The sequence below is a fragment of the Microtus pennsylvanicus genome, chromosome 1 (assembly GCF_037038515.1).
Source record: "Microtus pennsylvanicus isolate mMicPen1 chromosome 1, mMicPen1.hap1, whole genome shotgun sequence".
In the NCBI taxonomy this organism is placed as follows: Eukaryota; Metazoa; Chordata; class Mammalia; order Rodentia; family Cricetidae; genus Microtus; species Microtus pennsylvanicus.
Window position 1 is genome coordinate 142,934,394 of NC_134579.1, and position 25,675 is coordinate 142,960,068.

The following is a 25,675-nucleotide window of genomic DNA, read 5'->3' on the forward strand; positions in this document are numbered from 1 at the left end:
CTTTTGAGCTTTCAACCTCAGTTCCCATTCTGGCTCTCCCACCCCCACCCCCTGTACAGATCATGGGAGCCTGCCTGAACCCTTGGGGTCCTTCCTAGTGCTACCTCTGCTGAGAAACAAATTCTCCAAATTGGTCCCTTTCTCTTATTCAAGTGGAAACAGCAGGAGAGGAGAGGTCCAGGCTCAGGCTGGTGCAGGTGCAAGCTTGTAATAAGGATAAAGGAGAGACTGTCACCTGCCAAACCTAGGCTAATCCCATTCCCTGCTTCTTTATCCTCCAAAATCAACAAAGAGCTTTTTCTCTGCCTTCTTCTCTGCCCTTCCTTTCTTACCAACAGGTCTCAAAGTCCAACAGCCTAGAATGAGATGAGCAACATGCCAGTCATGGGAGTTCCAGCATCACCTACCTCTACCCTACCAAAGCTAGGGTACCACCAGGAATGGTCCATCCATTAAAGCCTGCCAGTGTCCACCAGAGTTTCCTCCCAGGGTCTAGCTGAGGTTAATCTCAGCAAATACCTTGTGTTTATTTCAGAATCTCCTGGAACCAATTCCAGAGCCTGTATGATGCTGCTCTTATGCCTTCAATTCAGGCAATTCCAGTGACAGTTTACCTCCACTCTCAAGGTCCATCTTAGCCTAAGAGGTGATTCTACTAAAATTTCCTTGGTGTCAAGTTTAGTGCTAACTTCTTTCTGCCCTTACTGCTTCCTTGGGACAATCTCAATGCCAACCTCATCCTCCTCCCTCTTGGGTCTGCTTAATACTGACATAGAAATTATCAGTGTCTTTTCTTTTGTCCACTGCAAATCCCAATCTCAGCACCCACACTGTCCCTGACTGACTTCCAGAATAAGCTGGGCCAGGCAACGAAGAGAAAAGCAAGTTGAATTACAACTCCTTTGTGATCTTGGCAACCTCAGTGGGGCTGATAAGGTGACAATCCATAATTGCTAACATTCCCAGATGGGATATATATGATCTTCCTGGGGTACAGGTTTATCAAAATGTAATTACCTTAATTATTCTAAAAATTTTTTAATGTGGGAAAACAGTGGACTATTCCCTTCTCTGTGGCCACCCTTAGCATCCCAGGGTCCTCTTGTGTTCCCATGCTGAATGCTTACCAAAGCCCCTCCCAGTTTCCCTCTTCTGGCTAATCACATCTCCAGGCAATGCAGGCGTCACTCTGCTTACCACACACTCCGATTATAACCTTCTCCATGTTCTATTTCAACTCTCTGGGAACAGAGTCTAGGAAAAGAAAACTAAAAATGTAAGTTAAGGAAGATTTTGATGGCTTTGTCTTGCAGACTTTTCATATATGTGGCCCCCATGCCACCCTCTATGTTCTATTCTCAGTGCATCCATATATAACATAGGGAAGTTTTGTAAATTACAACAGTAATGATCCATTGAGCCTGGTAGCCTTTCCTAAGGATCTGGATAGGAATGGGAGGTGCTTTTGCAAGTTAAAGCTTCTTTACTGTATTGGTGGTTGTTACCATCATTCCTCAAGACCTAGACAGACCCTCTGATGACCATGATTCTCAGACATTGTCTCTAGTACTGTGCAAAGTTCCTTTGAAACAGTACTAAGGTCTTCTCCACCTTTTCCAGATCCTACATTCCTATCCTAGCCTTAAGAACTTCTATAATGGTTCTGGGTATCAAGAGATAGCCTAGGGCCAAAGCCAAAGTATATCCCACCTGGGTACAGGTGTTAACACCAAGATCCTGTTGGGATTTCCATGTGTTTCTCCAAGGTTCTCCTCATCCAGAGTCATTCTTGCCTCAAGATCAACAACCCATATCCATGAAGTCTCCCCTTCCTTAAATCCAGGACTTTCTTCATTGAAAGGCTCCCAGAGTTTGGGGTAGTGGTGTTGGCCTATAATTCCAGCACTCAGGAGGCAGAGGTAGGTAGATTTCTGTGATATACGTATTGAGGTTCAGGCCAGTCAGGATAACATAGTGAAAACTTGTCTCAAACAAGGAAGAAAATGAACTTCCAAATTCATAGCCATCCATCCTGTTTAAGTCAATGAGACCCTAATATCACATCATTTTTGTCCCTTCCCAGGAGAACCCACATTCAGAGCTCAGAAGGGTCTCCAATACAAATTTTCTGAAGGATTCAGTTCTGGCTACTGTCTAATGTCCCTTTCCCCTGTAACACATAGCCCTGGAGTACTTCCTCCTCAGATATCACAAATTCAGTCCACTCCCTGTTAATCCCTCATGGGGCCTTCTCCTTCTCCTCCTCGATTGTTGGCTGTGTCTCAAGCTAGTTGCGTGATAGGGGTGGTAGTCTGGAGGTGAAATGAGTCAGTTGCATAATCAAGGCCAAAGGCCACCCTTCCACCTCAGGATGTATAAAAGCAAACCAATTCAGCCATCGCCATCTGTCTGTCACCCTCATCGCCAACATGCTGACCTCGGGACTGCTCCTGGTGACTGTGCTGGCCTTCCTCATCATTCTGGTCTTCATGTCTGTCTGGAAGCAGAGGCAATTTTCAGGGAAGCTGCCTCCAGGACCCACACCACTGCCCTTCATCGGGAACTACTTTCAGCTGAACACAGAGCAGATATATAACTCCCTCATGAAGGTGCCACTGGGCAAGACGAAGGGTAGAATGGGGGCACAGAGGATGCCCAGTTTTCATAGAGGCTTTGTAGTAGGGTATTGACCCCAGGGGGAGTAATTTTAGGCTGGTAGAATTGTGAAGAGCCAGCAACCAACTCCTAGGCATGTGAGACCACACTTGGGGCATCATATCTGATAGCTGTTAGAACTTCAGAGAAATGAATCCCAGACCTGTCATCAAGGTGTGACCTCTTTCCTCTAACGTTGCTCATCCTCCTCCATCAGATCAGCGAATGCTATGGTCCCGTGTTTACCATCCACCTGGGGCCTCGCCGAATTGTGGTACTATGTGGACAGGAAGCAGTCAAGGAGGCTCTGGTGGATCAAGCTGAGGAATTCAGTGGGCGTGGTGAACAACCCATCTTTGACTGGCTCTTCAAAGGCTATGGTGAGGGAGACAAGATGCATGGGAATGTGGCAGGGAACAATTGGAAGGCTTTAGTTTTCCCTGTCTTCTCCTGGACTCTTCCATTCACATCACTGCCTTCTGCTGTGAGGGGTATGAGACCCACTGTTTCCTAATCTTCCTATCTTTCTGTGCCTGTGTCTCCTGACCTCCCTCCCCCACCACATATACACCACCCATGCCTCCTCTTTCTTCTTGGGATTTTCCATCTGAATCCTGTGCCTTTAAAGAGCTCTGGAGTTTTTGCTCACCCTACTCCATTATTCTTAGCTTCTGTAATTGCCCTGGATGCTGTCTTTCTTCTTTTGGACTGCTTTCTTTGTCCACTGCCAGGCCGTCACAGAAATCTGTTCCCAAGCCCAATGTCCGTGGCAGCAATCTCACCTCTTCCCAGACTCCCTTTCTCCTATCTCCCTATTTCCTTCTCTTCACTAGCTCAATTATAAATGTTTTACAACTGTATCCACCCCCAGATCTCTCCAATCTCCCCAATCTCCCTTCTCTCGCCTGTGCCCCGTTCCTCTCTCTCTGTGCCTCTGGCATCTGTTCTCCATCTGTCTACTTCTTGCTACTGTCCTCTAACTCACTCTTGGGGAACAGAGCAAGGGTGGTGTTAGTAGTCAGCCACATCTCTCTTCTCCCATCTCTCCTTCCCCTCACTCTCCGTTCCAGGCTTGGTCTTCAGCACCGGGGATCGCGCCAAGCAGCTGAGGCGCTTCTCCATTGCCACACTGAGGGGCTTCGGTTTGGGCAAGCGTGGCATCGAGGAGCGCATCCAAGAGGAAGCGGTATTTCTCCTGGAGGCATTCCGGAAGACAAATGGTAAGCAGAGCTCTGCAAGTTCTCAGGACCAACCAAGGGGAAGACACCCTAGGAAAACAGAACCAACATGCAGGATGGGAACTAGGCTAGGGAAGACTATTTTGGTCTCTCTATGAGGCCTGGTGTCCAGGTTTAGAAGGAGTTGGAGGACTCAGCTCTGTAGCGCGTGCTCATTTTGAATTTTCTGATAAAAAGAATCTGATGCTATCCCATAGTGGAAGCCTTTCTCCCACGTCTCGCTCTCTGTCCTCCCCCTTATTTACAGGTGCTTTCATTGACCCTACATTCTACCTGAGCAGAACAGTGTCCAATGTCATTAGCTCCATCGTTTTTGGAGACCGCTTTGACTATGAGGATAAAGAGCTCTTGTCACTGCTGAAGATGATGACGGGAAGCTTCCAGTTCACAGCTACATCCTCTGGGCAGGTAACTTGTTTTATCTTATCCTACCGCCCCCAGACCACAGCTGCCAGCTCATTCCAAAACTGCCAATCCCCCGTTTAATAGGTACCTTCAAAGTAGTCCGACAAGCCGGGCGGTGGTGGCGCACGCCTTTAATCCCAGCACTCGGGAGGCAGAGGCAGGCGGATCTCTGTGAGTTCGAGACCAGCCTGGTCTACAAGAGCTAGTTCCAGGACAGGCTCCAAAACCACAAAGAAACCCTGTCTCGAAAAAACAAAAAAAAAAAAAACAAAAAAAAAAAAAAAAAAAAAAAGAAAAACAAAGTAGTCCGACAGTTGCACCTGAACTATACAGTCTCAACAACTTAAACTGAAATCAGAGCCAGCAGTACAGTCAGGCGTTCACACACATGCAGAGAAAGAGAGAGAGAGAGAGAGAGAGAGAGAGAGAGAGAGAGAGAGAGAGAGAGAGAGAGTCAGAGACAGAGAGACAGAGAAAGAGAGAGACAGAGAAAGAGAGAGACAGAGAGAGAGACAGAGACAGACAGAGAGAGACCTATCTCAGCTGGGCAGACATTACCATTACAATTCATTTTACTTTCTAACCAAGGTGGCTACAGGGAGGCCTGCTGAATGCACTAGCCCTTCTTAGTGCCCAAGTGCCTGCTGCAGCAAAATCCAGGTCACTCAAATCATGTGCCATCTGCAAAACGTAAGGAGCAAGTCCACTGGACTATGTAGATCAGCACTTTACTCAGCCATGGAAATACCTAACCCCCTGAATCTCTAAGCAAAATTTCTACACAGACTGTCTCTCAAACACCCCAGTTAAAGGTCCTCCTGCACAGCTCACTCACACATCTAAGTGGGGTCCTCCTTGCAGCAGTTTTAATAGCAATGCAGGTGAACATGACTATCAGCACTACTTTAAAATACTTATTCTTTTGTTTTTTTGGACAAGCATATATTGTGCACTGAGCCTATTCACCCCCATATACTCTACCTTCCCTTTCCTCACACCTCCTCCTCCTTTAGTCCACTTTGACCCCTGAGACAGTTTCTCTTCTCCTTCCAAATGATACACATGTACACATATTTGCACAGATATGTACACACACGATTTACTGTATGTATACCACAAATGAAGAAAAATACTGAGTTATTTCTCTAAGACTGGTTAAATTTGCTTAATAGAGTTATCTTCAGGTGGCCCCACTTTCCTGAAAATGCCATAGCTTTGTTTTTAATGGCTGAAGAATAATTCAGTTGTGTATATGAATCACAATTTCCTTCTCCATTGTGCTGCTTTTGAACACTTAGGTTGATTGCACAATTTAGCTATTGTGACTATCTAGCCAGCACTCATTGAATGTTGGAAAGCCTGTTGGAACTCACCAATCCAAACCCCATTAATGTATGAAGAGCTGTCCCCAGCTGAAGTAACCAACCGCCTAAACATCTACATGGGTAACTCTTACCCAACCTCCTAAACATCTACATAGGTAACTTTTACCCAAAGACTGGATGCTTCCCACCCTAGTCTCACTTAAACACCCCAAACCTGCATGTGTTCCCCAAATCCATCTCACTTAAAACCTTGGACAATAGCCCTCAGGCTTAAACTATAAGAAGTCTGTTGCAACACAGCCCCACCTGGTGCTTAAACTCCTGGACAGTCGATGTGTACATCCCTCATTCTAAGACAGATGCCACATCTTTTGGGTTTTGTCTAGTGACAGTTGCCTTGGCTTCTCATCCCCTTCCCACCATCAGCTCTTCGAGATGTTCTCTTCAGTGATGAAGCACCTGCCGGGGCCACAGCAACAGTCCTTTAAGGAAATGCAGGGTTTGGAAGACTTTATAACTAAGAAGGTGAAACAGAACCAGAGTACCCTGGAACCCAATTCTCCAAGGGACTTCATTGACTCCTTTCTCATCCGTATGCAGGAGGTAAATCCTGAAGCCAGGGAGCATGATGGGAGGTTCAAAGGCAAGTAGGATGAAATCAGGGACAGGTAGGAAGAAGTTAACAGAGTACAACGCATCAGTCCTCTGGCTATAATCCTCATTCAACATCACTGTTCCATCCACTCTCAATTGTTCTCAGGAGGGTGTGCAGGCTAAGAAAGCAGCCAGTACATAAGGGTGTCATGTTTCAGGCACTGTTTTAAAGGCTTAGTTTTATTCATATATTTAGTACCCACAACTCTTGAGAAAGGTTGTGCTTTGAATCCCATTTTACAAATGAGGAGGCTGCAGCCTGTCAATATAGGTGACCTTCTGATATCACAGCAAGAAGGCCATGCATCCTACCTCACTGACTCGGGCTGGTGCTTTCAGCTAACACACCATTTGCCTTTGCCTGTCCTCATAGCCATTTACAATTGTGTGACCTGAGCTTTACTGTGACCTCCTACCTGTTTGTAACAGATATGGAGATTTTGTCATTGTTGGTTTTAAGACAGAATCTTGCTAATGTAGACCTGACTATTCTGAAGTTTGCTGTGTAGGCCAGGCTTGCCTCAAACCAGTGGCGATCCTCCCAAGTCTACTCCCTGGAGGCTGGGATTACCGGTGTGTGGTGTCTGGCCAAGAAGAAACTTCATGAACTCTGAAATGCAGAGGGTTGAGGAGAGAAATTTATTTAGGGAATATTAAGGATTATAATTAAAAAATAGTTTCCTGTTGCCTAAAACTCATTTTCTGAGGGCTGGAAAAGTGGCCCACTGGTTGTGAGCACTGACTGCTCTTCCAGAAGACCTGGGTTCAAGTCACAACGCCCACAAGGCAGTTCATAGGTGCCTGTAAGTAGTTTCAGGGAACCCAGCACCCTTGGTAAAACACAAAAGCACATTAAATAAAAACTGGCAATTTAATTGATCATTAAAGATCAGACAATCAACTAAGTTATGAATGAGAGAAGAGCACTAGATTAGGGCACTGGATCACTTCCAAACTTCTCTGGAAGGTGAAGAGAAGCTGTCATAGCCAGAATCCCCCTTCCCTCCTTGTTCTGCTTCAAAGAGAAGTGAATTAGGGCAGGGAAAACGGTTAAAAGAGAAGGGCACCAAAAGCATAAGGAGTGTGTTGGACGTGAATTCTTCCCTTCCCACAGGAGAAGAAGAACCCCAATACAGAGTTCTCCATGAAGAATTTAGTGCGGACAACACTGAACCTCTTCTTCGGTGGTACAGAGACTGTCAGCACCACCCTTCGCTATGGCTTTCTGTTGCTCATGAAGTACCCAGATATACAGGGTAAGGCTGCATGGGAGTGATATTGTATATTATAAACATGCTTCTCTGGTCATCAACAATATTCTCAAGCTCTCTCAAGAAACTGGACTCTTAGATAGCTACTCCCTTCTCTGCAGAGACAGAGAGAAGCTGGTGGGCACCAGCCTCTAGCTGTTTTATCAACTTGTATGTTGCTCAAGTAAACCTCAAAGGACCCACTTCCCTGTCCCTAAGACCCTGCCTAAATCTCCTTCCAAACAATTCTCACATAATTCTGCTATGATCCAGTTAATATGAACCTTGTCCAACAATGCCTATGACTCGCATGTACTGAAAATGATTGACAATGCCATGCACTGCTTAATGGCCTCCATCTAGTTCTACACTTTAGCAGAAGGGTCTGCTTGTTTGTCCCAGATGCCCGGCTAGCTTAGCCCCAAAATAACCACACAGAAACTGTATTAACTAAATCACTGCTTGGCCCATTAGCTCTAGCTTCTTATTGGCTAACTCTTACATCTTAATTTAGCTTATTTCTATTAATCTGTGTATCACCACATGGCAGTGGCTTATTGGGTAAAATTCCCAGTGTCTGTCTCCTGGTGCTCCAGCACTTCTTCCTAACTCTGCGTCCTGTCTCCCAGCATTTAGTACAGTCCTCTCCACCTACCTAAGTTCTGCCCTATCAAAAGACCAAGGCAGTTTCTTTATTCATTAATGGCAATCACTGCACACAGAGGGGACATCACTACACTTTTGCATTATCATCCTTATGGTAAGGTCTTGGACTCCTAACCATATGCCTTTTCTTCTCAGCCAAAGTCCGAGAAGAGATTGACAGAGTGATTGGCAAGAACCGACAGCCCAAATATGAGGACCACTTGAAGATGCCTTACACGGAGGCTGTCATCCATGAGATCCAGAGATTTGGAGACATAGTTCCCATGGGCCTGGCTCACAGGGTCACCAAGGACACCAAGTTTCGTGACTTCATCATTCCCAAGGTACTGACTCATCTAGTCTGTAGTAATCTCCAGCCTTCTACATGGCCCTGCAGGCCCTCCTCCTCATTAGAAACCACCAGTCTCCTCTCACTTTCTTAGTTACATGCTCTCTCTGCCACCACTTACCTCCATCTTCCTACACAGAATCTCCTATATCTTGGGTTTTCTCCCAGATGTTCTGACCCAGGAGTTTCAACTCCATGTCTTTCAGTCATCAAGTCTCAAGACATAAACTCAATTTACCTAGATCTCCTGTCAGAGACAGGAGTGACATGTCTGTCATATATCCTGTTTAGAGGTACATAAATCCAGTACTCTTCAGTTCTTGACTTGAGAGACATGAAGCACATATCCTTCAACCTCCCACCACAGACCACAGACCCCATTCATCCTGTCTCCTATAACATGAGCCCCACATCTCCTGTCTGAAGGATGATGATCTCACATTCCTCAAAGTCCCTCCCTGAAAACCCCCTCAACTCCCATATATTATATTTATGTCACCCCTATGGGCCAGCAGGACACTCATCCAAATCTATCTTATCAATCAAACCTTCCTCCTCCACAGGGCACTGAAGTGTTTCCTATGCTGGGCTCTGTGCTGAAGGACCCCAAGTTCTTCTCCAACCCCAAAGACTTCAACCCAAATCACTTCCTGGATGACAAGGGACAGTTTAAAAAGAGTGATGCATTTGTACCCTTTTCTTTAGGTAAGAGGTCACTGTCTAGTGCCAGACCACTGCTCACATCAACAGAGATAACTCATCTGTATCTTTCCATCTTGGAAGATTCTCTTGGATCAAACCCCCAGCCAGTTGGCTGCAACTCCCATATTTTCCAAGCACTGAACCATGGAATTGATGGTCAAGCTGTAGTGATAGATTAGAGGAAATGAAGTCTCAAACTAAGTCAGAGGTCACTCTCAGGTCACACAACCACTTCATAGAAAGAGGTTACAGCTGCCTGTGGTGGCACTTGTCTAATTTAATCCCAGCACTCAGGAGTCAGAGACTGGAGGATTCTAGTGAGGTCAAGGGAAGCCTGGTCTACAGAGTGAGTTGTAGTATAGCCAGGGGTGTCACATAGAGAAACCATGTCTCAAAAAATCAAAAAAAAAAAAAGAAGAAGAAAGAGAAAAAATAAGAAAGAAAAGAGGGGAGGAAGGGAGGGAGGGAGAGAGGGAGGGAGGGAGGGAGGAAGGAAGGAAGGAAGGAAGGAAGGAAGGAAGGAAGGAAGGAAAGAAGGAAGGACAGATGTTGCTACATGACACCCATACTGGAGAGTACCTCTCTAGAGAATGGAATCCACATTTCTCATTGTTACATCCTGGTGAGGATCAACTCACCACAAGTACAAAGCAAACTGAGGCTCAGAGATTAGAGCCTTCTTTAAAGGTCTCAGCCCTTCCTCCCAGAGAAAATACATCCAGGGATTTGCTATGAGGATGATGTAAAGAATTGGCTTCACACTCCTTGTCTCTTCTCTTTAGGGAAACGGAACTGCTTAGGAGAAGGACTGGCTAGAATGGAGCTCTTTCTCTTCCTCACAAACATCCTGCAAAATTTCCACTTCAGGTCTCCACAGGCACCCCAGGATATTGATGTGTCCCCTAGACTCCTGGGTTTTGCTACCATCCCACCAAACTACACCATGAGTTTCTTGTCCCGTTGAGCCAGCGCTGGATAAGGGTAAAGAGAAGGATGGAGATCGGGCTAGTGGGGGATTGCGACTTAGAAGGGATCAGGGGAACAGGAGAGAGAGAGGACATGATAGACTTGCTGAAGACAGACTGCCACTTCAAAGGTAGAACATGAGAAAGGGGAAATTTATCCTATGTTATAAATAGTAATAATTATAATAGTAATAATAAAGTAGACATTATTTACAGAATAAGTATTCTTTGTCAAGTGGTGTGGGAGGTCCAACTGTCTGTGTGTTGCTTTTCTTGGTTAATGAATAAAGAAACTGCCTTGGCCTGTTGATAGGGCAGAACTTAGGTAGGCAGGGAGACAGAACCGAATGTTCGAAGAAAGAAGGGCAGAGTCAGGGAGACATCATGGATCCACTGGAAATAGACATGCTTTGCCGGTAAGCCACTGCCACTGGCAATATACAAATGAATAGAAATGGGTTAAATTAATATGTAAGAGTTAGCCAATAAGAAGATAGAGCTAATGGGCCAAGCAGTGATTTAATTAATACAGTTTCTGTATGATTATTTCGAGGCTAAGCTAGCTGGGCAGTTGGGATGAACAAGCAGGCCCTCTCCATGCTACAGTCAAGTTTATGCTAAAGAGTCTTGTGATCTCAGAACTCATAAATGCATTGGAAGGGAAGAGAATTCATGTCCATTTTACTATTGAGGCACATTCTTGACCTTACAATGTTTCCTTGGTCTAAGTTTACGGAAGTCTCATTGATTCCAAGAGCAGTAATACTTGAATGAATATCCGTGTGCATTGTCCGTGGGCAGATTTTCAAATGTCACCACTCAGTCTACTACCACATCATCCTGCCCAGAGGTATTCAAGAGCTTGGTGTGGGGCCACCAACATGGTTTCACCATCAACTCACCTACACTTTGATTTACATTTGTAGAACTGATTACCAAGGCATCATCACTCAAGCCTTGTTCATTAAAGGCATTGTGTTCAACTCAGAATCCATTGAAGAACTGAAATCAGGTCTATTAATGAGGTCCTTGGTGGAGAAAAGACATTTTCAGAGGTGGCCAGGAAATCTTAGGGATAGCACACTGACATGAGTGTGTGCTGATTCATGAATGTGTGTGTAAGTGCACATTGCAGGTATGCACATGACCACATCTTCTGCCATGAGTTAGTTTTCAAAGGCTGAGTGTTTGCTTACCAACCTGGGATCAGAGCCAATCAAGAGTTTTAGAAGCATGTGCTCCAGTAGCACTAGTATAAATCTGATGAGTGGGCAGCTGAGCAACGCACAATCTCGATGTCAGTGGATACATCAGCTGCGCCTCTTTTCTTATTTTTAGGATGTCAGTATCAGGCAGACCCAGGAGGGAATGGAGGAATCAGGGTATTGAGATGGCATCTTTGGGAACTGCTTTGCAAGCCCTCCCTGGTGGCAAACTCCAATGCTACATGCTGCAGACTGTTTCTGGGGGACTGATGGAGAGAGAAGGGGAATGGGAAAAGATGGTTCAATAGGAAAAGTGTTTGCCAAGCAATCACGAGGACCTGAGTTTGGATCCTCAGCACCCATCAGAAATCAGACCTGGTGGCACATGCTTGTCACCCTAATGCTGGGAGGCGGGGGAAGGCAGCCCTGTCCAATCAGATCACGAATTCTTAGTTAAATTAGAGGCCCTGTCTCAAAAAACAAAGTAGAGAGAGACTGGAGAAGACAAGTAGTGTTGTCCTCTGAGCTCTACAAGCATGCACACACACCTGCATGCACATACAAAAATGTATACACATACAGAGGAGAGAGGGGCTAGTTCAATGTTAGCAATGAAACACAACCTTAGGGGAAGGGACAGTTGCTAGCAAGCCTTTGTCTGAAAGGGAGAGAGGAAAAAACGAATAAACCGAGTAATGTCAGGAAAACATTAGAACATATGAAATCATGACCCAGTTTACAGAGACAAGGTGTACTGTATCCAACCATGTTCTGCTCAATAACAGAAAGCGCACATCCTGCTGAAGCATGCCTGGAACATTCTTTGTGATAAGCCTTTTGTTAGGGTACAGAAGCTTCAGTTTGTAAATATTAGGGTAATCAGAGTAGCTCTGATGAACAAGGTGAAATGTAGCCAGAAATCAATAGCAAATTTAAACCACAAAAGTCACAAGGATAGGGAAATGAAGCAATATGCTTGTTAATTTTTTCTTTCACTGAAAATTGGAAATTACACATATTAGAGGCTGGAGACATCTTAGTGGCTGTAAGCAGAGGATGCTCTTGCAGAGGGCTTGAATTGGGTTCCCAGTACCCATGTCCAGCAGGTCAAAGCCACCTGTAACTATAGCTCCAGGGGATCCGACATCCTCTTCTAGATAACATGGGCACTGGAGGTTTATATACATTCACACACAGAGACACACACAAATACACATGATTCAAAAATAAGCCTTTAAAAATATATGCATTAATGGAGTATAATTGATGTTTTAATATATGTATCAATTATGCAACTGCTAAGTCACACCAACAAAAACAATGCAGACTTATATAACAGTGGTTTAAAGAAATATCATATGATAAATCATAAAACACTTAAATAACAGAATAAAAATAAGTATGGACAAACTTGCAGAATGAGTCATAGCAGAAGGCATAGGTAAATTCATGGAATGGCTTATTTTTATTTTTATTGATAAAAGAAGAATGAAGAAAAAAAAACAAATTTCCACCTCCTCCCAGCCTCCCATTTCCCTCCCCCTCCTCCCCCTCTTCTCCCCCTCCTCCCACTCTTCTCCCCCTCCTCCTACCCCTCTCCCCTTCCCCCCACTCCTCTCCCCCTCCCTCTCCAGTCCAAAGAGCAGTCAGGGTTCCCTGCCCTGTGGTAAGTCCTAGGTCCTCCCCCCTCCGTCCATATCTAGGAAGGTGAACATCCAAACTGGCTAAGCTCCCACAAAGCCAGCAGATTGTGTAGGATCAAAACTGCGTGCCATTGTCCTTGGCGTCTCATCAGCCCTCATTGTTCGCCATGTTCAGAGAGTCCGGTTTTATCCCATGCTTTTTTGGTAACAGTCCAGCTGGCCTTGGTGAGCTCCCAGTAGATCAGCTCCACTGTCTCAGTGGGTGGGTGCACCTCTCGTGGTCCCGACTTCTTTGCTCATGTTCTCCCTCCTTCTGCTCCTCATTGGGACCTTGGGAGCTCAGTCCATTGCTCCAGTGTGGGTCTCTGTCTCTATCTCCATCCATCGCCAGATGAAGGTTCTAGGATGATATGCAAGATATTCGTCAGTATTGCTCTAGGATAGGGTCATTTCAGGTTCCCTATCCTCAGCTGCCCAAGGAACTAACTGGGGACCTCAGCTTGGGCACCTCGGAGCACCTCTAGGGTCAAGTCTCCTGCCCACCCTAAAGTGGGTCCCTTAACTAAGAATTGTGGTTCCGTGCTCCCCTATCCAACCTTCCTTTATCCCGATCCTCCTGTTTCCCCAAGTCCCCCCTCCTTCCCTTCTACCTTTTCTCTCCCCATCTCCCCTTACCCCCCTCCCACCCCACCCCCACGATCCCACTTTTCTCCCCGGCAATTTTGTCTACTTCCCTTATCCAAGAGGATAACTATATGTTTTTCCTTGTGTTCACCTTCTTACTTAGCTTCTTTAGGTTCACCAATTGTAGACTCCGTGACCCCTATTTATGGCTAGAAACCAATTATGAGTGAGTACATCCTAAATTCATCTTTTTGGGTCTGGGATACCTCACTCAGGATAGTGTTTTCTATTTCCATCCATTTGCATGCAAAATTCGAGAAGTCATTGTTTTTTACCGCAGCGTAGTACTCTAGTGTGTATATATTCCATACTTTCTTCATCCATTCTTCCATTGAAGGGCATCTAGGTTGTTTCCAGGTTCTGGCTATTACAAATAATACTGCTATGAACATAGTTGAACAAATGCTTTTGTCATGTGATAGAGCATCTCTTGGGTAAATTCCCAAGAGTGGTATTGCTGGGTCCAGGGGAAGGTTCATCCCGAATTTCCTGAGAAACCGAAACACTGACTTCCACAGTGGTTGCACAAGATTGCATTCCCACCAGCAATGGATGAGGGTACCCCTTCCTCCACAGCCTCTCCAGCAAAGGCTATCCTTGGTGTTTTTGACTTTAGCCATTCTGACAGGTGTAAGATGATATCTCAAAGTTGTTTTGATTTGCATTTCCCTGATTGCTAAGGAAATTGAGCACGACCTTAATTTTTTAATATTAAAAATAGAAAAAAAATCTCATTGAAATTAATGTTTCTGACACATGGGAAATTTTATAGAGAACATTTATTAATCTGAGCTTTCTTTAAAAGCCAGTAATGAAAACAGGGTGGTACTGGAATGGCTTTTAAAGAAAGCTCAGACTCATAAATGTTCTCTATAAAATTTCCCATGTGTCAGAAACATTAATTTCAATGAGATTTTTTTCTATTTTTAATATTAAAAATCATATCCTTTATTTTTTTTCCATTTATTTATTTATTAAAGATTTCTGTCTCTTCCCTGCCACCTCCTCCCATTTCCCTCCCCCTCCCCCAATCAAGTTCCCCTCCCTTGTCAGCCCATACAAATGGGGATGTTCTATCAGGAACTCACCAAGGCCAGCTAGCCTGGGTCTGAAAAAACCTGGGATAAAACCGGACTCGCTAAACATAGCAGACAATGAGGACTACTGAGAACTCAAGAACAATGGCAGTGGGTTTTTGATCCATATCCTTTATTTTTGAGATTATAATATTCTAACATCATTTTCACCTTCCCTTTCCTCCCTCCAAACTCTCACAGCCACAACACCGACGAAGAAGCCATAGTCCAAAACTATAAAGAGGAGATGAAACACTTAACAAGGCAGGGGGAAAAAGAAACAAGGAGGTGACTCAGCAAACAAAAAGAAATCTCCCCTCCAACCTGGGTACCCAGCAGGGGGTGACAGGAGCTCAAAGTACCCTAGAGACTGAAGGCACCCAGCTGAGCACAGACTGGTGGTCATAAATTCAAGCAGGAACCGTAGTGAAGATATAATGTAGGGACCACCACAGCATGGGCTAAGAATGAAGAAGAAGAAAGCACCCATGAGCAAGGCTGTTTTTCTAGGGACTTTGTCCTTTTATGTAGTGACCATTAGCTGTTCACATATCTTATCAGGCCCCTGGCTTATCATGTCAGTAGTTACAGAGAGAATGCTGAAGGAGGAGGTCCTGGGTTCATTATAGCAGTTTTGATACTCAGCTAGGTGTGCTGTCTTGCTGCCCTTCCTGTTTTCTGGCAAATATTTCAATACTGGGTAAAGAAAGAGTGATTCTAGAAAGCATGGGTTCTGGCTGCATGTCGTAACCTTCTTCTCTCTCAAACATTTGAGCTGTGCCATTTCCTCATGTCACACACACACACACACACACACACACACACACACACACACACACATCAAATGAGAAACATCCATCAAGAACAAGAATAGGAAGTATTGCGAAGAAGGGGGAGGAAGGATCAGAGGAACCAGAGGGGTCAGGGACAAGCAGAGTACATGGCCCACAGAAAAAAATTGACAAGGACTCATGGTGCTCACAGAGATCAGGGAGCCTATAGGGTTCTCACTTAGGGTCCCTGAATATACATTATAATTGAGTAGCTTAGTGTTCTTGTGGGACTCTGAACAGTGGGAATGGGGGCAGTTGCTGACTCTTTTGCCTACATATGGGACCCTTCTCCTACTGAGTTACCTCATCCAGCCTTGATGTGACGGTGTGTGTCTGATCTTAATGTAGCATATTATGCTGGTTTTGGTTAATATCCCTGGGAGGCCTGCTTTTTTCTGAGGGGAAATGGAGGGGGCATAGTTCTGAGGGAAAGGAGAGAAAGAGGGGTGGTTGGAGAGGAGGGAATGGTAACTTCAGTTAGGGTGGAATATATGAAAGAATAAAAATGAATAGACTTAAAAATTCAATGCAACCAACATACAAATCTTAAAAACTTCCCTAAGGGTATGAGCAGTATATTCATGGAGAATCTGTAAGTTAGAAACCTTGGATAATTGGGCTCTTTCTGCAATATTAATGGCTACTGTTACTATTTTTGAAAGCCTGCAGGTCCTTCTGACAGCTGTGATCCTGAGGTATAACATCCAGTTCAGGCAAAATTCTACTGAAACATCACTCTAGTCTCCCACCCCTCCCAGGGCTCCACATGAGCTGTAGAGGTTCTCTGTTCCCTATTGCCCATCCTGGACTCTCTTCTAGGCTCTTAGGGGGATAGAGACAAAGTGGACAATAGCCAAACAGGTCAGCAACTTGACCCTATGGTCATTCTCATGATCTATTCCAGAGTCTTGGAATTCAGCAGTTGAGAAATTGTGATTTCTCTGGAACAGTACTGCTGCTCTGTTTATTCATATTTATTGTGTGTCTGTGTTGCAATCCACAAATTATTAGTTTATATCTGCTTTTTGGTTTCATTTGGGGATATTTTTACAGAACAACTACTTTAAAAACTCAGTTCCCTGAACAGGCATAACAGTAGGAGCATCAAAAGTCATGCAAGAGCTGGACAGTAGTGGTACATGCCTTCAGTTCTTGCATGCAGAGGCAGAGACAGATAAATCCCTGTAAGTTTGAGACAGCTAAGACTACACAGAGGAACACTATTTTGAAAAACCAACAAACAAAGAAACAGGCAAAACAGAGTCTTGCAAGATTCAATACAGCTATGAACAAATCATCAATAAGCACAAGCCTGAAAATGGAAAAACTATCATAAAATGTGCTGTGCCACTAGAAATATTCAGGGTAAGCAGGGGAATCGTAACTCATTGAAATGAAGGAAGCAGGGACAATAGAAGGGCAGGACATAGAAAGCAATGTTTTTTGTTTTTTTTGTTTTTGTTTGTTTTACAGGGTTTTGACTGTTGTTTAGTTTGTTTTATTTATTTATTTATTTATTTTATTGAGAAAAGGAAGGAAAAAAAAACAAGTTTCCACCTCATCCCAGCCTCCCATTTCCCTCCCCCTCCTCCCACCCTTCTCCCCCTCCTCCCACCCTTCTCCCCCTCCTCCCACCCTTCTCCCCCTCCTCCCACCCTTCTCCCCCTCCTCTCACTCGTCTCCCCCTCCCTCTCCAGTCCAAAGAGCAGTCAGGGTTCCCTGCCCTGTAGTAAGTCCTAGGTCCTCCCCCCTCTGTCCATATCTAGGAAGGTGAACATCCAAACTGACTAGGCTCCCACAAAGCCAGAAGATGAAGTAGGATCAAAACCCTGTGCCATTGTCTTTGGCTTCTCATCAGCCCTCATTGTTCACCATGTTCAGAGAGTCCAGGTTTAACCCATGGTTTTTCAGTCACAGTCCAGCTGGCCTTGGTGAGCTCCCAGTAGATCAGCTCCACTGTCTCAGTGGGTGGGTGCACCTCTCGTGGTCCCGACTTCTTTGCTCATGTTCTCCCTCCTTCTGCTCCTCATTGGGACCTTGGGAGCTCAGTCCATTGCTCCAGTGTGGGTCTCTGTCTCTATCTCCATCCATCGCCAGATGAAGGTTCTAGGATGATATGCAAGATATTCGTCAGTATTGCTATAGGATAGGGTCATTTCAGGTTCCCTATCCTCAGCTGCCCAAGGAACTAACTGGGGACATCGCCTTGGGCTCCTGGGAGCCACTCTAGGTTCAAGTCTCTTGCCAACCCTAAGGTGGCTCCCTTAACTAAGAATTGTGGTTCCGTGCTCCCCTATCCAACCTTCCTTTATCCCAATCCTCCTTTTTCCCCTAGTTCCCCCCATCCTCCCCTTCGCCCTTTTCTCTCCCCATCTCCTCTTACCCCCATCCCACCCCACCCCCAAGATCCCAATTTTCTCCCTGGCAATTTTGTCTACTTCCCATAGCCAAGAAGATAACAATATGTTTTTCCTTTGGTTCACCTTCTTACTTAGCTTCTTTAGGATCACCAATTGTAGACTCCGTGACCCTTACTTATGGCTAGAAACCAATTATGAGTGAGTACATCCCAAATTCATCTTTTTGGGTCTGGGTTACCTCACTCAGAATAGTGTTTTCTATTTCCATCCATTTGTATGCAAAATTCGAGAAGTCATTGTCTTTTACCGCAGCGTAGTAATCTAATGTGTAGATATTCCATACTTTCTTCATCCATTCTTCCATTGAGGGGCATCTAGGTTGTTTCCAGGTTCTGGTGATTACAAATAATACTGCTATGAACATGCTTGAACAAATGCTCTTGTCATATGATAGGGCATCTCTTGGGTTTTTTCCCAGGAGTGGTATTCCTGGGTCGAGGGGTAGGTTGATCCCGAATTTCCTGAGAAACCGAAACACTGATTTCCAAAGTGGTTGCACAAGATTGCATTCCCACCAGCAATGGATGAGGGTACCCCTTCCTCCACAGCCTCTCCAGCAAAGGCTATCATTGGAGTTTTTTATTTTAGCCATTCTGACAGGTGTAAGATGATATCTCAAAGTTGTTTTGATTTGCATTTCCCTGAATGCTAAGGAGGTTGAGCATGACCTTAAGTATCTTTTGGCCATTTGAACTTCCTCTGCTGAGAATTCTCTGTTCAGTTCAGTGCCCCATTTTTCAATTGGGTTAATTAGCATTTTAAAGTCTAGTTTCCTGAGTTCTCTCTATATTTTGGAGATCAGACCTTTGTCTGTTGCGGGGTTAGTGAAGATCTTCTCCCAGTCAGTAGGTTGCCTTTTTGTCTTGGTGACAGTGTCCTTTGCTTTACAGAAGCTTCTCAGTTTTAGTTGGTCCCATTTATTCAATGTTGCCCTTAATGTCTGTGCTGTTGGGGTTACACATAGGAAGCGATCTCCTGTGCCCATCTGTTGTAGCGTACTTCCCACTTTCTCTTCTATTAGGTTCAATGTGTTCTGACTCATAGTGAGGTCTTTAATCCATTTGGACTTGAGATTTGTGCATGGTGATAGATATGGGTCTATTTTCATTCTTCTACAGGTGACATCCAATTATGCCAGCACTATTTGTTGAAGATGCTTTCTTTCTTCCATTGTATACTTTTGGCTCCTTTATCAAAGATGAGGTGTTTATAGGTTTGTGGGTTAAAATTGGGGTCTTCTATACGATTCCATTGGTCGACTTCTCTGTTTTTATGCCAGTACCACACTGTTTTCATCACTGTAGCTCTGTAATAGAGTTTGAAGTCAGGGATGGTAATGCCTCCAGACAATCCTTTATTGTATAGGATTGTTTTGGCTATCCTGGGTTTTTTGTTTTTCCATATAAAGTTGATTATTGTCCTCTCAAGATCTGTGAAGAATTTTGATGGGACCTTGATGGGGATTGCATTGAATCTATAAATTGCCTTTGGTAGAATTGCCATTTTTACTATGTTGATCCTCCCAATCCAAGAGCAAGGGAGGTCCTTCCATTTTCTGGTATACGCCTCAATTTCTTTCTTCAATGCCTTAAAGTTCTTGTCAAATAGATCTTTCACTTCCTTGGTTAGAGTTACCCCAAGATATTTTATGCTGTTTGTGGCTATCGTGAAAGGTGAAGCTTCTCTGATTTCCCTCTCTGCTTCCATATCCTTTGTGTATAAGTGGGAGACTGATTTTTTGGGGTTGATCTTGTATCTTGCCACATTACTAAAGGTATTTATCAGCTGTAAAAGTTCTTTGGTGGAGTTTTGGGGGTCGCTTATGTACACTATCATATCATCTGCAAATAACGAAAGTTTCACTTCTTCCTTTCCAATTCGAATCCCCTTGATCCCAATGTTAAATAAATAAAAGCAAAGAGTGTAACATGAGGGCCTGTTTGTTGGGGTTCCTGTCCTGCCCAGTTCCCACAGGTGGTAAGTTCCAAAGAAAATCACACAGAGGTCTACATAAGTTATACTCTGATTGGCCCATTTGCTCAGGCTTTGTATTATTAGCTCTTATAACTTATATTAACCCATTATTCTTATTTATCTTAGCCACATGGCTCAGTACGTATTTCAGTGGGGGCAGGTCACATCCTGCTTCTTCCATGTCTGGACAGGGCTGCAGAAAGAGCTTCCTTCTTCCCAGAATACTCCTGTTCTCATTGCCCCACCTCTATTTCTTGTCTGCTTGTCCTGGTTATGCTTCCTGCCTGGTTACTGGCCAATCAGCATTTATTTAAAACATAATTGATAGAATACAGAATTGTCCCGCGCCAAAGAGACTAGGGAAGCACATCATGAAGAGGAGGACAATAGTTAAAAAAATTAGAAACCAGTAAAAAAAAAAAAAAACCCAACAGATTTCCCAATTATAAAAAAAAAATCAAAAGTAAAACTAGACTTAAAAACAAAACTTTAAAATGAATAAAAGTAACATACGATTATTTCTTTGGTCTGGAGAGACAGCTCAGTAGTTAAGAGCATTTGTTACTCTTGTACATGACTTGGATTTGATTGCCAGCACTCACATGATGGAACTCCAGTTCCAAGGAATCCAGTACCCCCTTCTAACATCTGTGCACACCAGGTATACATGTGGTGGCCAGACACATGTGCAGGCAAAACACCCATACACATAAATAAATTTTTTTAAAAGTCTGATTCTTAAACTAAAATAAAGTCAAGATTCTAATTAGTAATAAAATAAGCATATTTCTAAAAGTATTTAAAAAATGACAATCTTAAGGGTCAAAAGATAAAGAAGTTGAGGTGTTTGTGCAACTCCGTTCTGGGTCCTTGAAAGTCTGATTCTACCAGTCAAGTACATGGTGGGGAGGGACAGCCAATCTTTTGGATTCTTTTTGATTGTTCTCCTGTACCTCATATCCCCACCCCTCATCCTCTACCCAACCCCTTCCCTTAGCCTACAATGAATGACCTTACCTTAGTAGTTTGCTGTCTTGAATAGCAGCGTCCCCTAGTGGCCAGTTATAGCCTTGCAGTCTGTGAGCAGGGCAAGCTCCCTTCCTCCTGAGACAGCTAACTGCTGGTTACTGGGATTATCTAGGAAGTATGTCCCAGTGCACTGGGAGCTTGGAAAGCAATACCAGCTCTGAGACTGGTCATGTTGGAGAACCTGACGCTCTACTTTCAAGACCTCCTAAGTATTAGTCACCCTGCTGAAGGGATGGTACTTAGTGGGTATAAATCACACTCCTGGAACTTCAGAGTTCCCAGGCTCTATAGCATTCTCAAATGACATAAACATAGCTCCAGATGTCAGTCCATAATCTGGCCTCAGGCTCCCACACTCAAGAAAATTTTTCAGTTGATGAAATGTTTTTCTAGCTACAGAGGGTTGGAAGCACCAGTCCCCATGTACTTCCCTGCCTGAGCCGGGCCTCCTGCTAACTGCACCCTTCAACTTGTTGGTCTCTGGCCCTACTGCCTTCTACAGCTGCCTTCTTTGGTCTCCTTTCACCAGAGGCTATCAAAGGCAAATTAAGGCTCCATGATTGGGGCTATTCCTTTATCTCAAGTCCCCATGATAGGTTAGTGTGTGTGTGTGTGTGTGTGTGTGTGTGTGTGTGTGTGTGTGTGTGTATGTGAGACTTTGTCCTCTTTTAAACATTGCAGATACTTGCATGGAAAGGTGACAAGGAAGAAATGTAGGAAGGAGAAAGAAAGGAAGGAAGGAACTAGGAAGAAAGAAAGACACTTAACCAATAAACTAACTTCAGATGCTAAATCCCAACATAGAAAGAAAAACATGAAACACAAAGCCCTTAAAACAGTGTTTTAATGATCATAATGTTATTTACTTAGAAGACATGCATATACTCAAGAGGACAACAAGAAACTGACAAAGAGAATCCAGGACAAGTTAAGGAAACAGAACTCTGTCAAAGTCAGTTAAGAAGGAAACTGACATAATGTTTGAAATGAAAACTCAGTCAGTTCAGTGGAAAGCCTCAACAGCAGGTAAGGTAGGGTGAAGGACTAGATGTCAAAGCTTAGAGACAATATGCAGAAATTGGGTCATTCTATCAAGGTCAGCAAAACTTAAGAGAAGATGGGAATGGAACCTGAAAAGCTTTGGTACATCAGGCAAAGAATAAATCTAGAAATTGTTGGCACGCAAGAAGAATTTCATGCTACAGGCATAGGAGGTATGAGTAACAAAATCATAGAAGAAAATCTCTACATCTGGAGACAGTCACACCCATTGAGCTACAAGAGGCAGACAGAACACCAAATTGACAGGGACTTTATATCATAAATTTAAAAACACAGACACCTAAAGTAGAGGACATTGGATGCTACAGGAAGAAAGGCCACATCTTACATGAAGGCAGTCCAATCAGGATAATATTATTCAATAGAAAACTGTAAGATCAAAAGTCCTGGGAAAGATTTATTCCAAGTTCTGAAAGGGTACATCCTTCACCAACTATGACACTCAATAATGACCTATCATATTGAAGAACAATAAAAAACAGACTAAAAGGATTTATGGCCACTAAACCAACTCTACAGAAGATAATAGAAGGAACACTTTGAACTGAAGAGAACATTAAATACACCCAAGAGACCACAGGAGGGAAAGTAAACAATATCATGATTGTTAATAAAAAGATTCTAGGAAAATGACCTGGACTAGCAGGTCACTCTTTGATAACAGATTCCTAAGAGGAATGATCAGGAGATGAGAAGCAAAAGAAGATTAAAAAAATGTTGGGGTCAGGAGATCTTGCTCAAACTATGTCTTACATCAGAGAAGCTTTGTAAGAAGTACGGAATCTTATATACAGTCTTTCCAGACAGGGAAAATGTGATGGAGCCAACAAAAAACTGTTATATAACGAGACAGAGTCATTGGGAAGCTAATCAAGCACTGTTACACAGGGAACACAGACAACCTCAAAGACATCAGAGACAGAGCACCTTAGGACTCTGACAACCATAGCCCATGTATTTTCTGAAGTTGACAGTACCCAACTTTCACTTATATATGTTTATAATTTCAACATCTGTTTTCTTGGTCCCTGTGGAATGGCTCTGATTAGATCAGGTTTGAAATCTATATGTCAGTTATTAGTATAGCCGTGCCTGCTTATTTCCTAGTTCCAATTGCTTGGAGTACCTTTCTTCCAGCCTGTCAATTTAAGGTGCCCTCTGTTTTTGATAGTTCTGTGTTTCTTATAGGCAACATAATTACAGGTCCTTTTGCATAATTCATTCTTTTCTGTTAATTTGGATTGAGGAATCCAAACCATTAAATTGAAATATTTTATTGAAATTAGTTTATTAATTCTGGTCATTTTGTTGCTTTTGTATTGTACTCTGTTGAGAGCTAGGTCAACCCAATGCCCTCCCTTAATGTGGGGAAAATAAACACAATTCTTTCTCTAAACCAAGAACACGCCTTGCAGAGCCAGTGATGGCCCCAGTGCCAGGTCCTCACAGGGAACAGTGGCTTTGGATACTTACAGTCAAACTTTTCACTGTAAATGGATTTTTTTGGAAGGGGAGGGCTTCCAACTCACAAATAATGACATGGAGAATTATTATTAATTATGAAAGTGTGGCCTTAGCTTAGGTTTATTCCTAACTAGTTCATTTATTTACTTATTTATACTTAAAATTTCCACCTCCTCCCATTTCCCTCCTTCTCCCCCCTCTCCCTCCCCCTCCGTCTCCAGTCCAAAGAGCAGTCAGGGTTCCTTGCCCTGTGGGAAGTCCAAGATCCTCCCGCCTCCATCCAGGTCTAGGAAGGTGAGCATCCAAACAGACTAGGCTCCCACAAAGCCAGTACATGCAGTAGGATCAAAACCCAGTGCCATTGTCCTTGGCTTCTCAGTCAGCCCTCCCAATGATAGCCTTTGCTGGAGAGGATGTGGAGTAAGGGGAATACTCATCCATTGCTGGTGGGAATGCAAATTTGTGCAACCACTTTGGAATTCAGTGTGGCCATTTCTTAGGAAATTCGGGATCAACCTACCCCTGGACCCAACAATACCCCTCTTGGGAATATACCCAAGAGGACCCAACAATACCCCTCTTGGGAATATACCCAAGAGATGCTCTATCATACTAAAAAAGCATTTGTTCAACTATGTTCATAATAGCATTATTTGTAATAGCCAGAACCTGGAAACAACATAGATGCCCCTTAATGGAAGAATGGATAAAGGAAGTGTGGAATATGTACGCATTAGAGTATTACTCAGCAGTAAAAAACAATGACATCTTGAATTTTGCATACAAATGGATGGACATAGAAAACACTATCCTGAGTGAGGTAATCCAGACCTAAAAAGATGAATATGGTATGTAATCACTCATAAGTGGATTCTAGCCATAAATAAAGGACATTGATCCTAACTACTTCTTACAAACGTAGCCCACATTTTTTAAAATCTGTGTTTCATCATGTGGCTTGATCTCTCATCTCTCCATACTGCCCATCATTTTTTCTCCTCATTTGTTGACCTCTTTTCCTCTTCCCAGAGATTCTTCGCTGCCTGGAAGTCCTACCTATCTCCCCTGCGTAGCTATTGGCCATTTGGCATTTTATTACACCAAGTACAACAATATATTTTCAGATGGTATACAAACACCGCACCACACATAGCCACAGATATGATCCCCAACACAGTAATGGTAGGTGACTTCCAAACCCAATCCCAGTAGTGTAAAGAACCTGCAGAAAAGAATTACACACATCATAGTTAAACAGCATCATAGACAAGACATCAGAGAACATTCTACCCAAACACTACAGACTATATATATCCCTCTTATCAGCTCATATAACATTCTTTAAAATAGAAATCTCAACGCAAAACGCAAGTCCCAGGAAAAACAGGAGCGTGGGATAATATAGCTATCTGACCACAGTAAAATAAAGATATAAATCAACAATGAAAGGATCTATAGAAAATACAAAAACACAATGAAGTTTAACAATACAGCATTGAATAATGGAATGGACACTTGGGAATCTATTGATGGAATCAAAAAGGAAAATTTTAATTCCTAGTATTAAGTGAAATGAAAAGAGAACACATTAGAACCTATGGGTTATGAATGATAAATTAAAAACTAAGAGAGAATTTACAGCTCTAAATGTCTGCATTAAAGTATCTGATTCTAGGGCTAGAGAGGTGGCTCGTAGGATGGAGAAGACCTATGCTGGGTGGCTTACAACTACATGTCACTGTAGCACCAGGGAATCCAACATCCTCTTCTAGTTTCGGTGACACCAGCACACACATTGCATCCACAAACAGAGATGCACACACACACACACACACACACACACACACACACACACACACACACACAAGAAATAAATCTTTTAAAACTATTAGGTGCCATGAGAATTTCACTCTACTGGTTGACACCATCTTCCCGCTCTTGCTGAGGACTTGCATTGAGCCTGCTTACTCCTCAGGTTGTCCTTGACAACCAGGGTATGAAATCAGCATCAATGACCATCAGTTGAAAAATGGATGACAAAAATTGGAACATTTACACAATATAATTCTATTAGCACTGAAAGAAAAGTAAGACTGT

At 43.5% G+C, this 25,675-nt stretch overlaps 1 protein-coding gene across 3 annotated transcripts in view; it reads left to right on the forward strand.

Annotated features, from left to right (window-relative positions):
* LOC142859895 (cytochrome P450 2A3-like) overlaps positions 1-25,675 on the forward strand; it is a 96,079-nt gene that overhangs the window by 17,460 nt on the left and 52,944 nt on the right. The window contains exons 1-9 of one of the 3 annotated variants that reach the window (XM_075990456.1): positions 2,430-2,609; positions 2,873-3,035; positions 3,726-3,875; positions 4,141-4,301; positions 6,050-6,226; positions 7,392-7,533; positions 8,329-8,516; positions 9,085-9,226; positions 10,006-10,274. In XM_075990456.1, coding sequence (XP_075846571.1) covers positions 2,430-2,609; positions 2,873-3,035; positions 3,726-3,875; positions 4,141-4,301; positions 6,050-6,226; positions 7,392-7,533; positions 8,329-8,516; positions 9,085-9,226; positions 10,006-10,187 — 1,485 coding nt within the window. In that variant the 3' untranslated portion in view covers positions 10,188-10,274. Of the gene's footprint in view, positions 1-2,429; positions 2,610-2,872; positions 3,036-3,725; positions 3,876-4,140; positions 4,302-6,049; positions 6,227-7,391; positions 7,534-8,328; positions 8,517-9,084; positions 9,227-10,005; positions 10,275-25,675 lie in introns of those variants that run through there. The other 2 variants (XM_075990424.1, XM_075990434.1) reach the window with 2 other exon arrangements.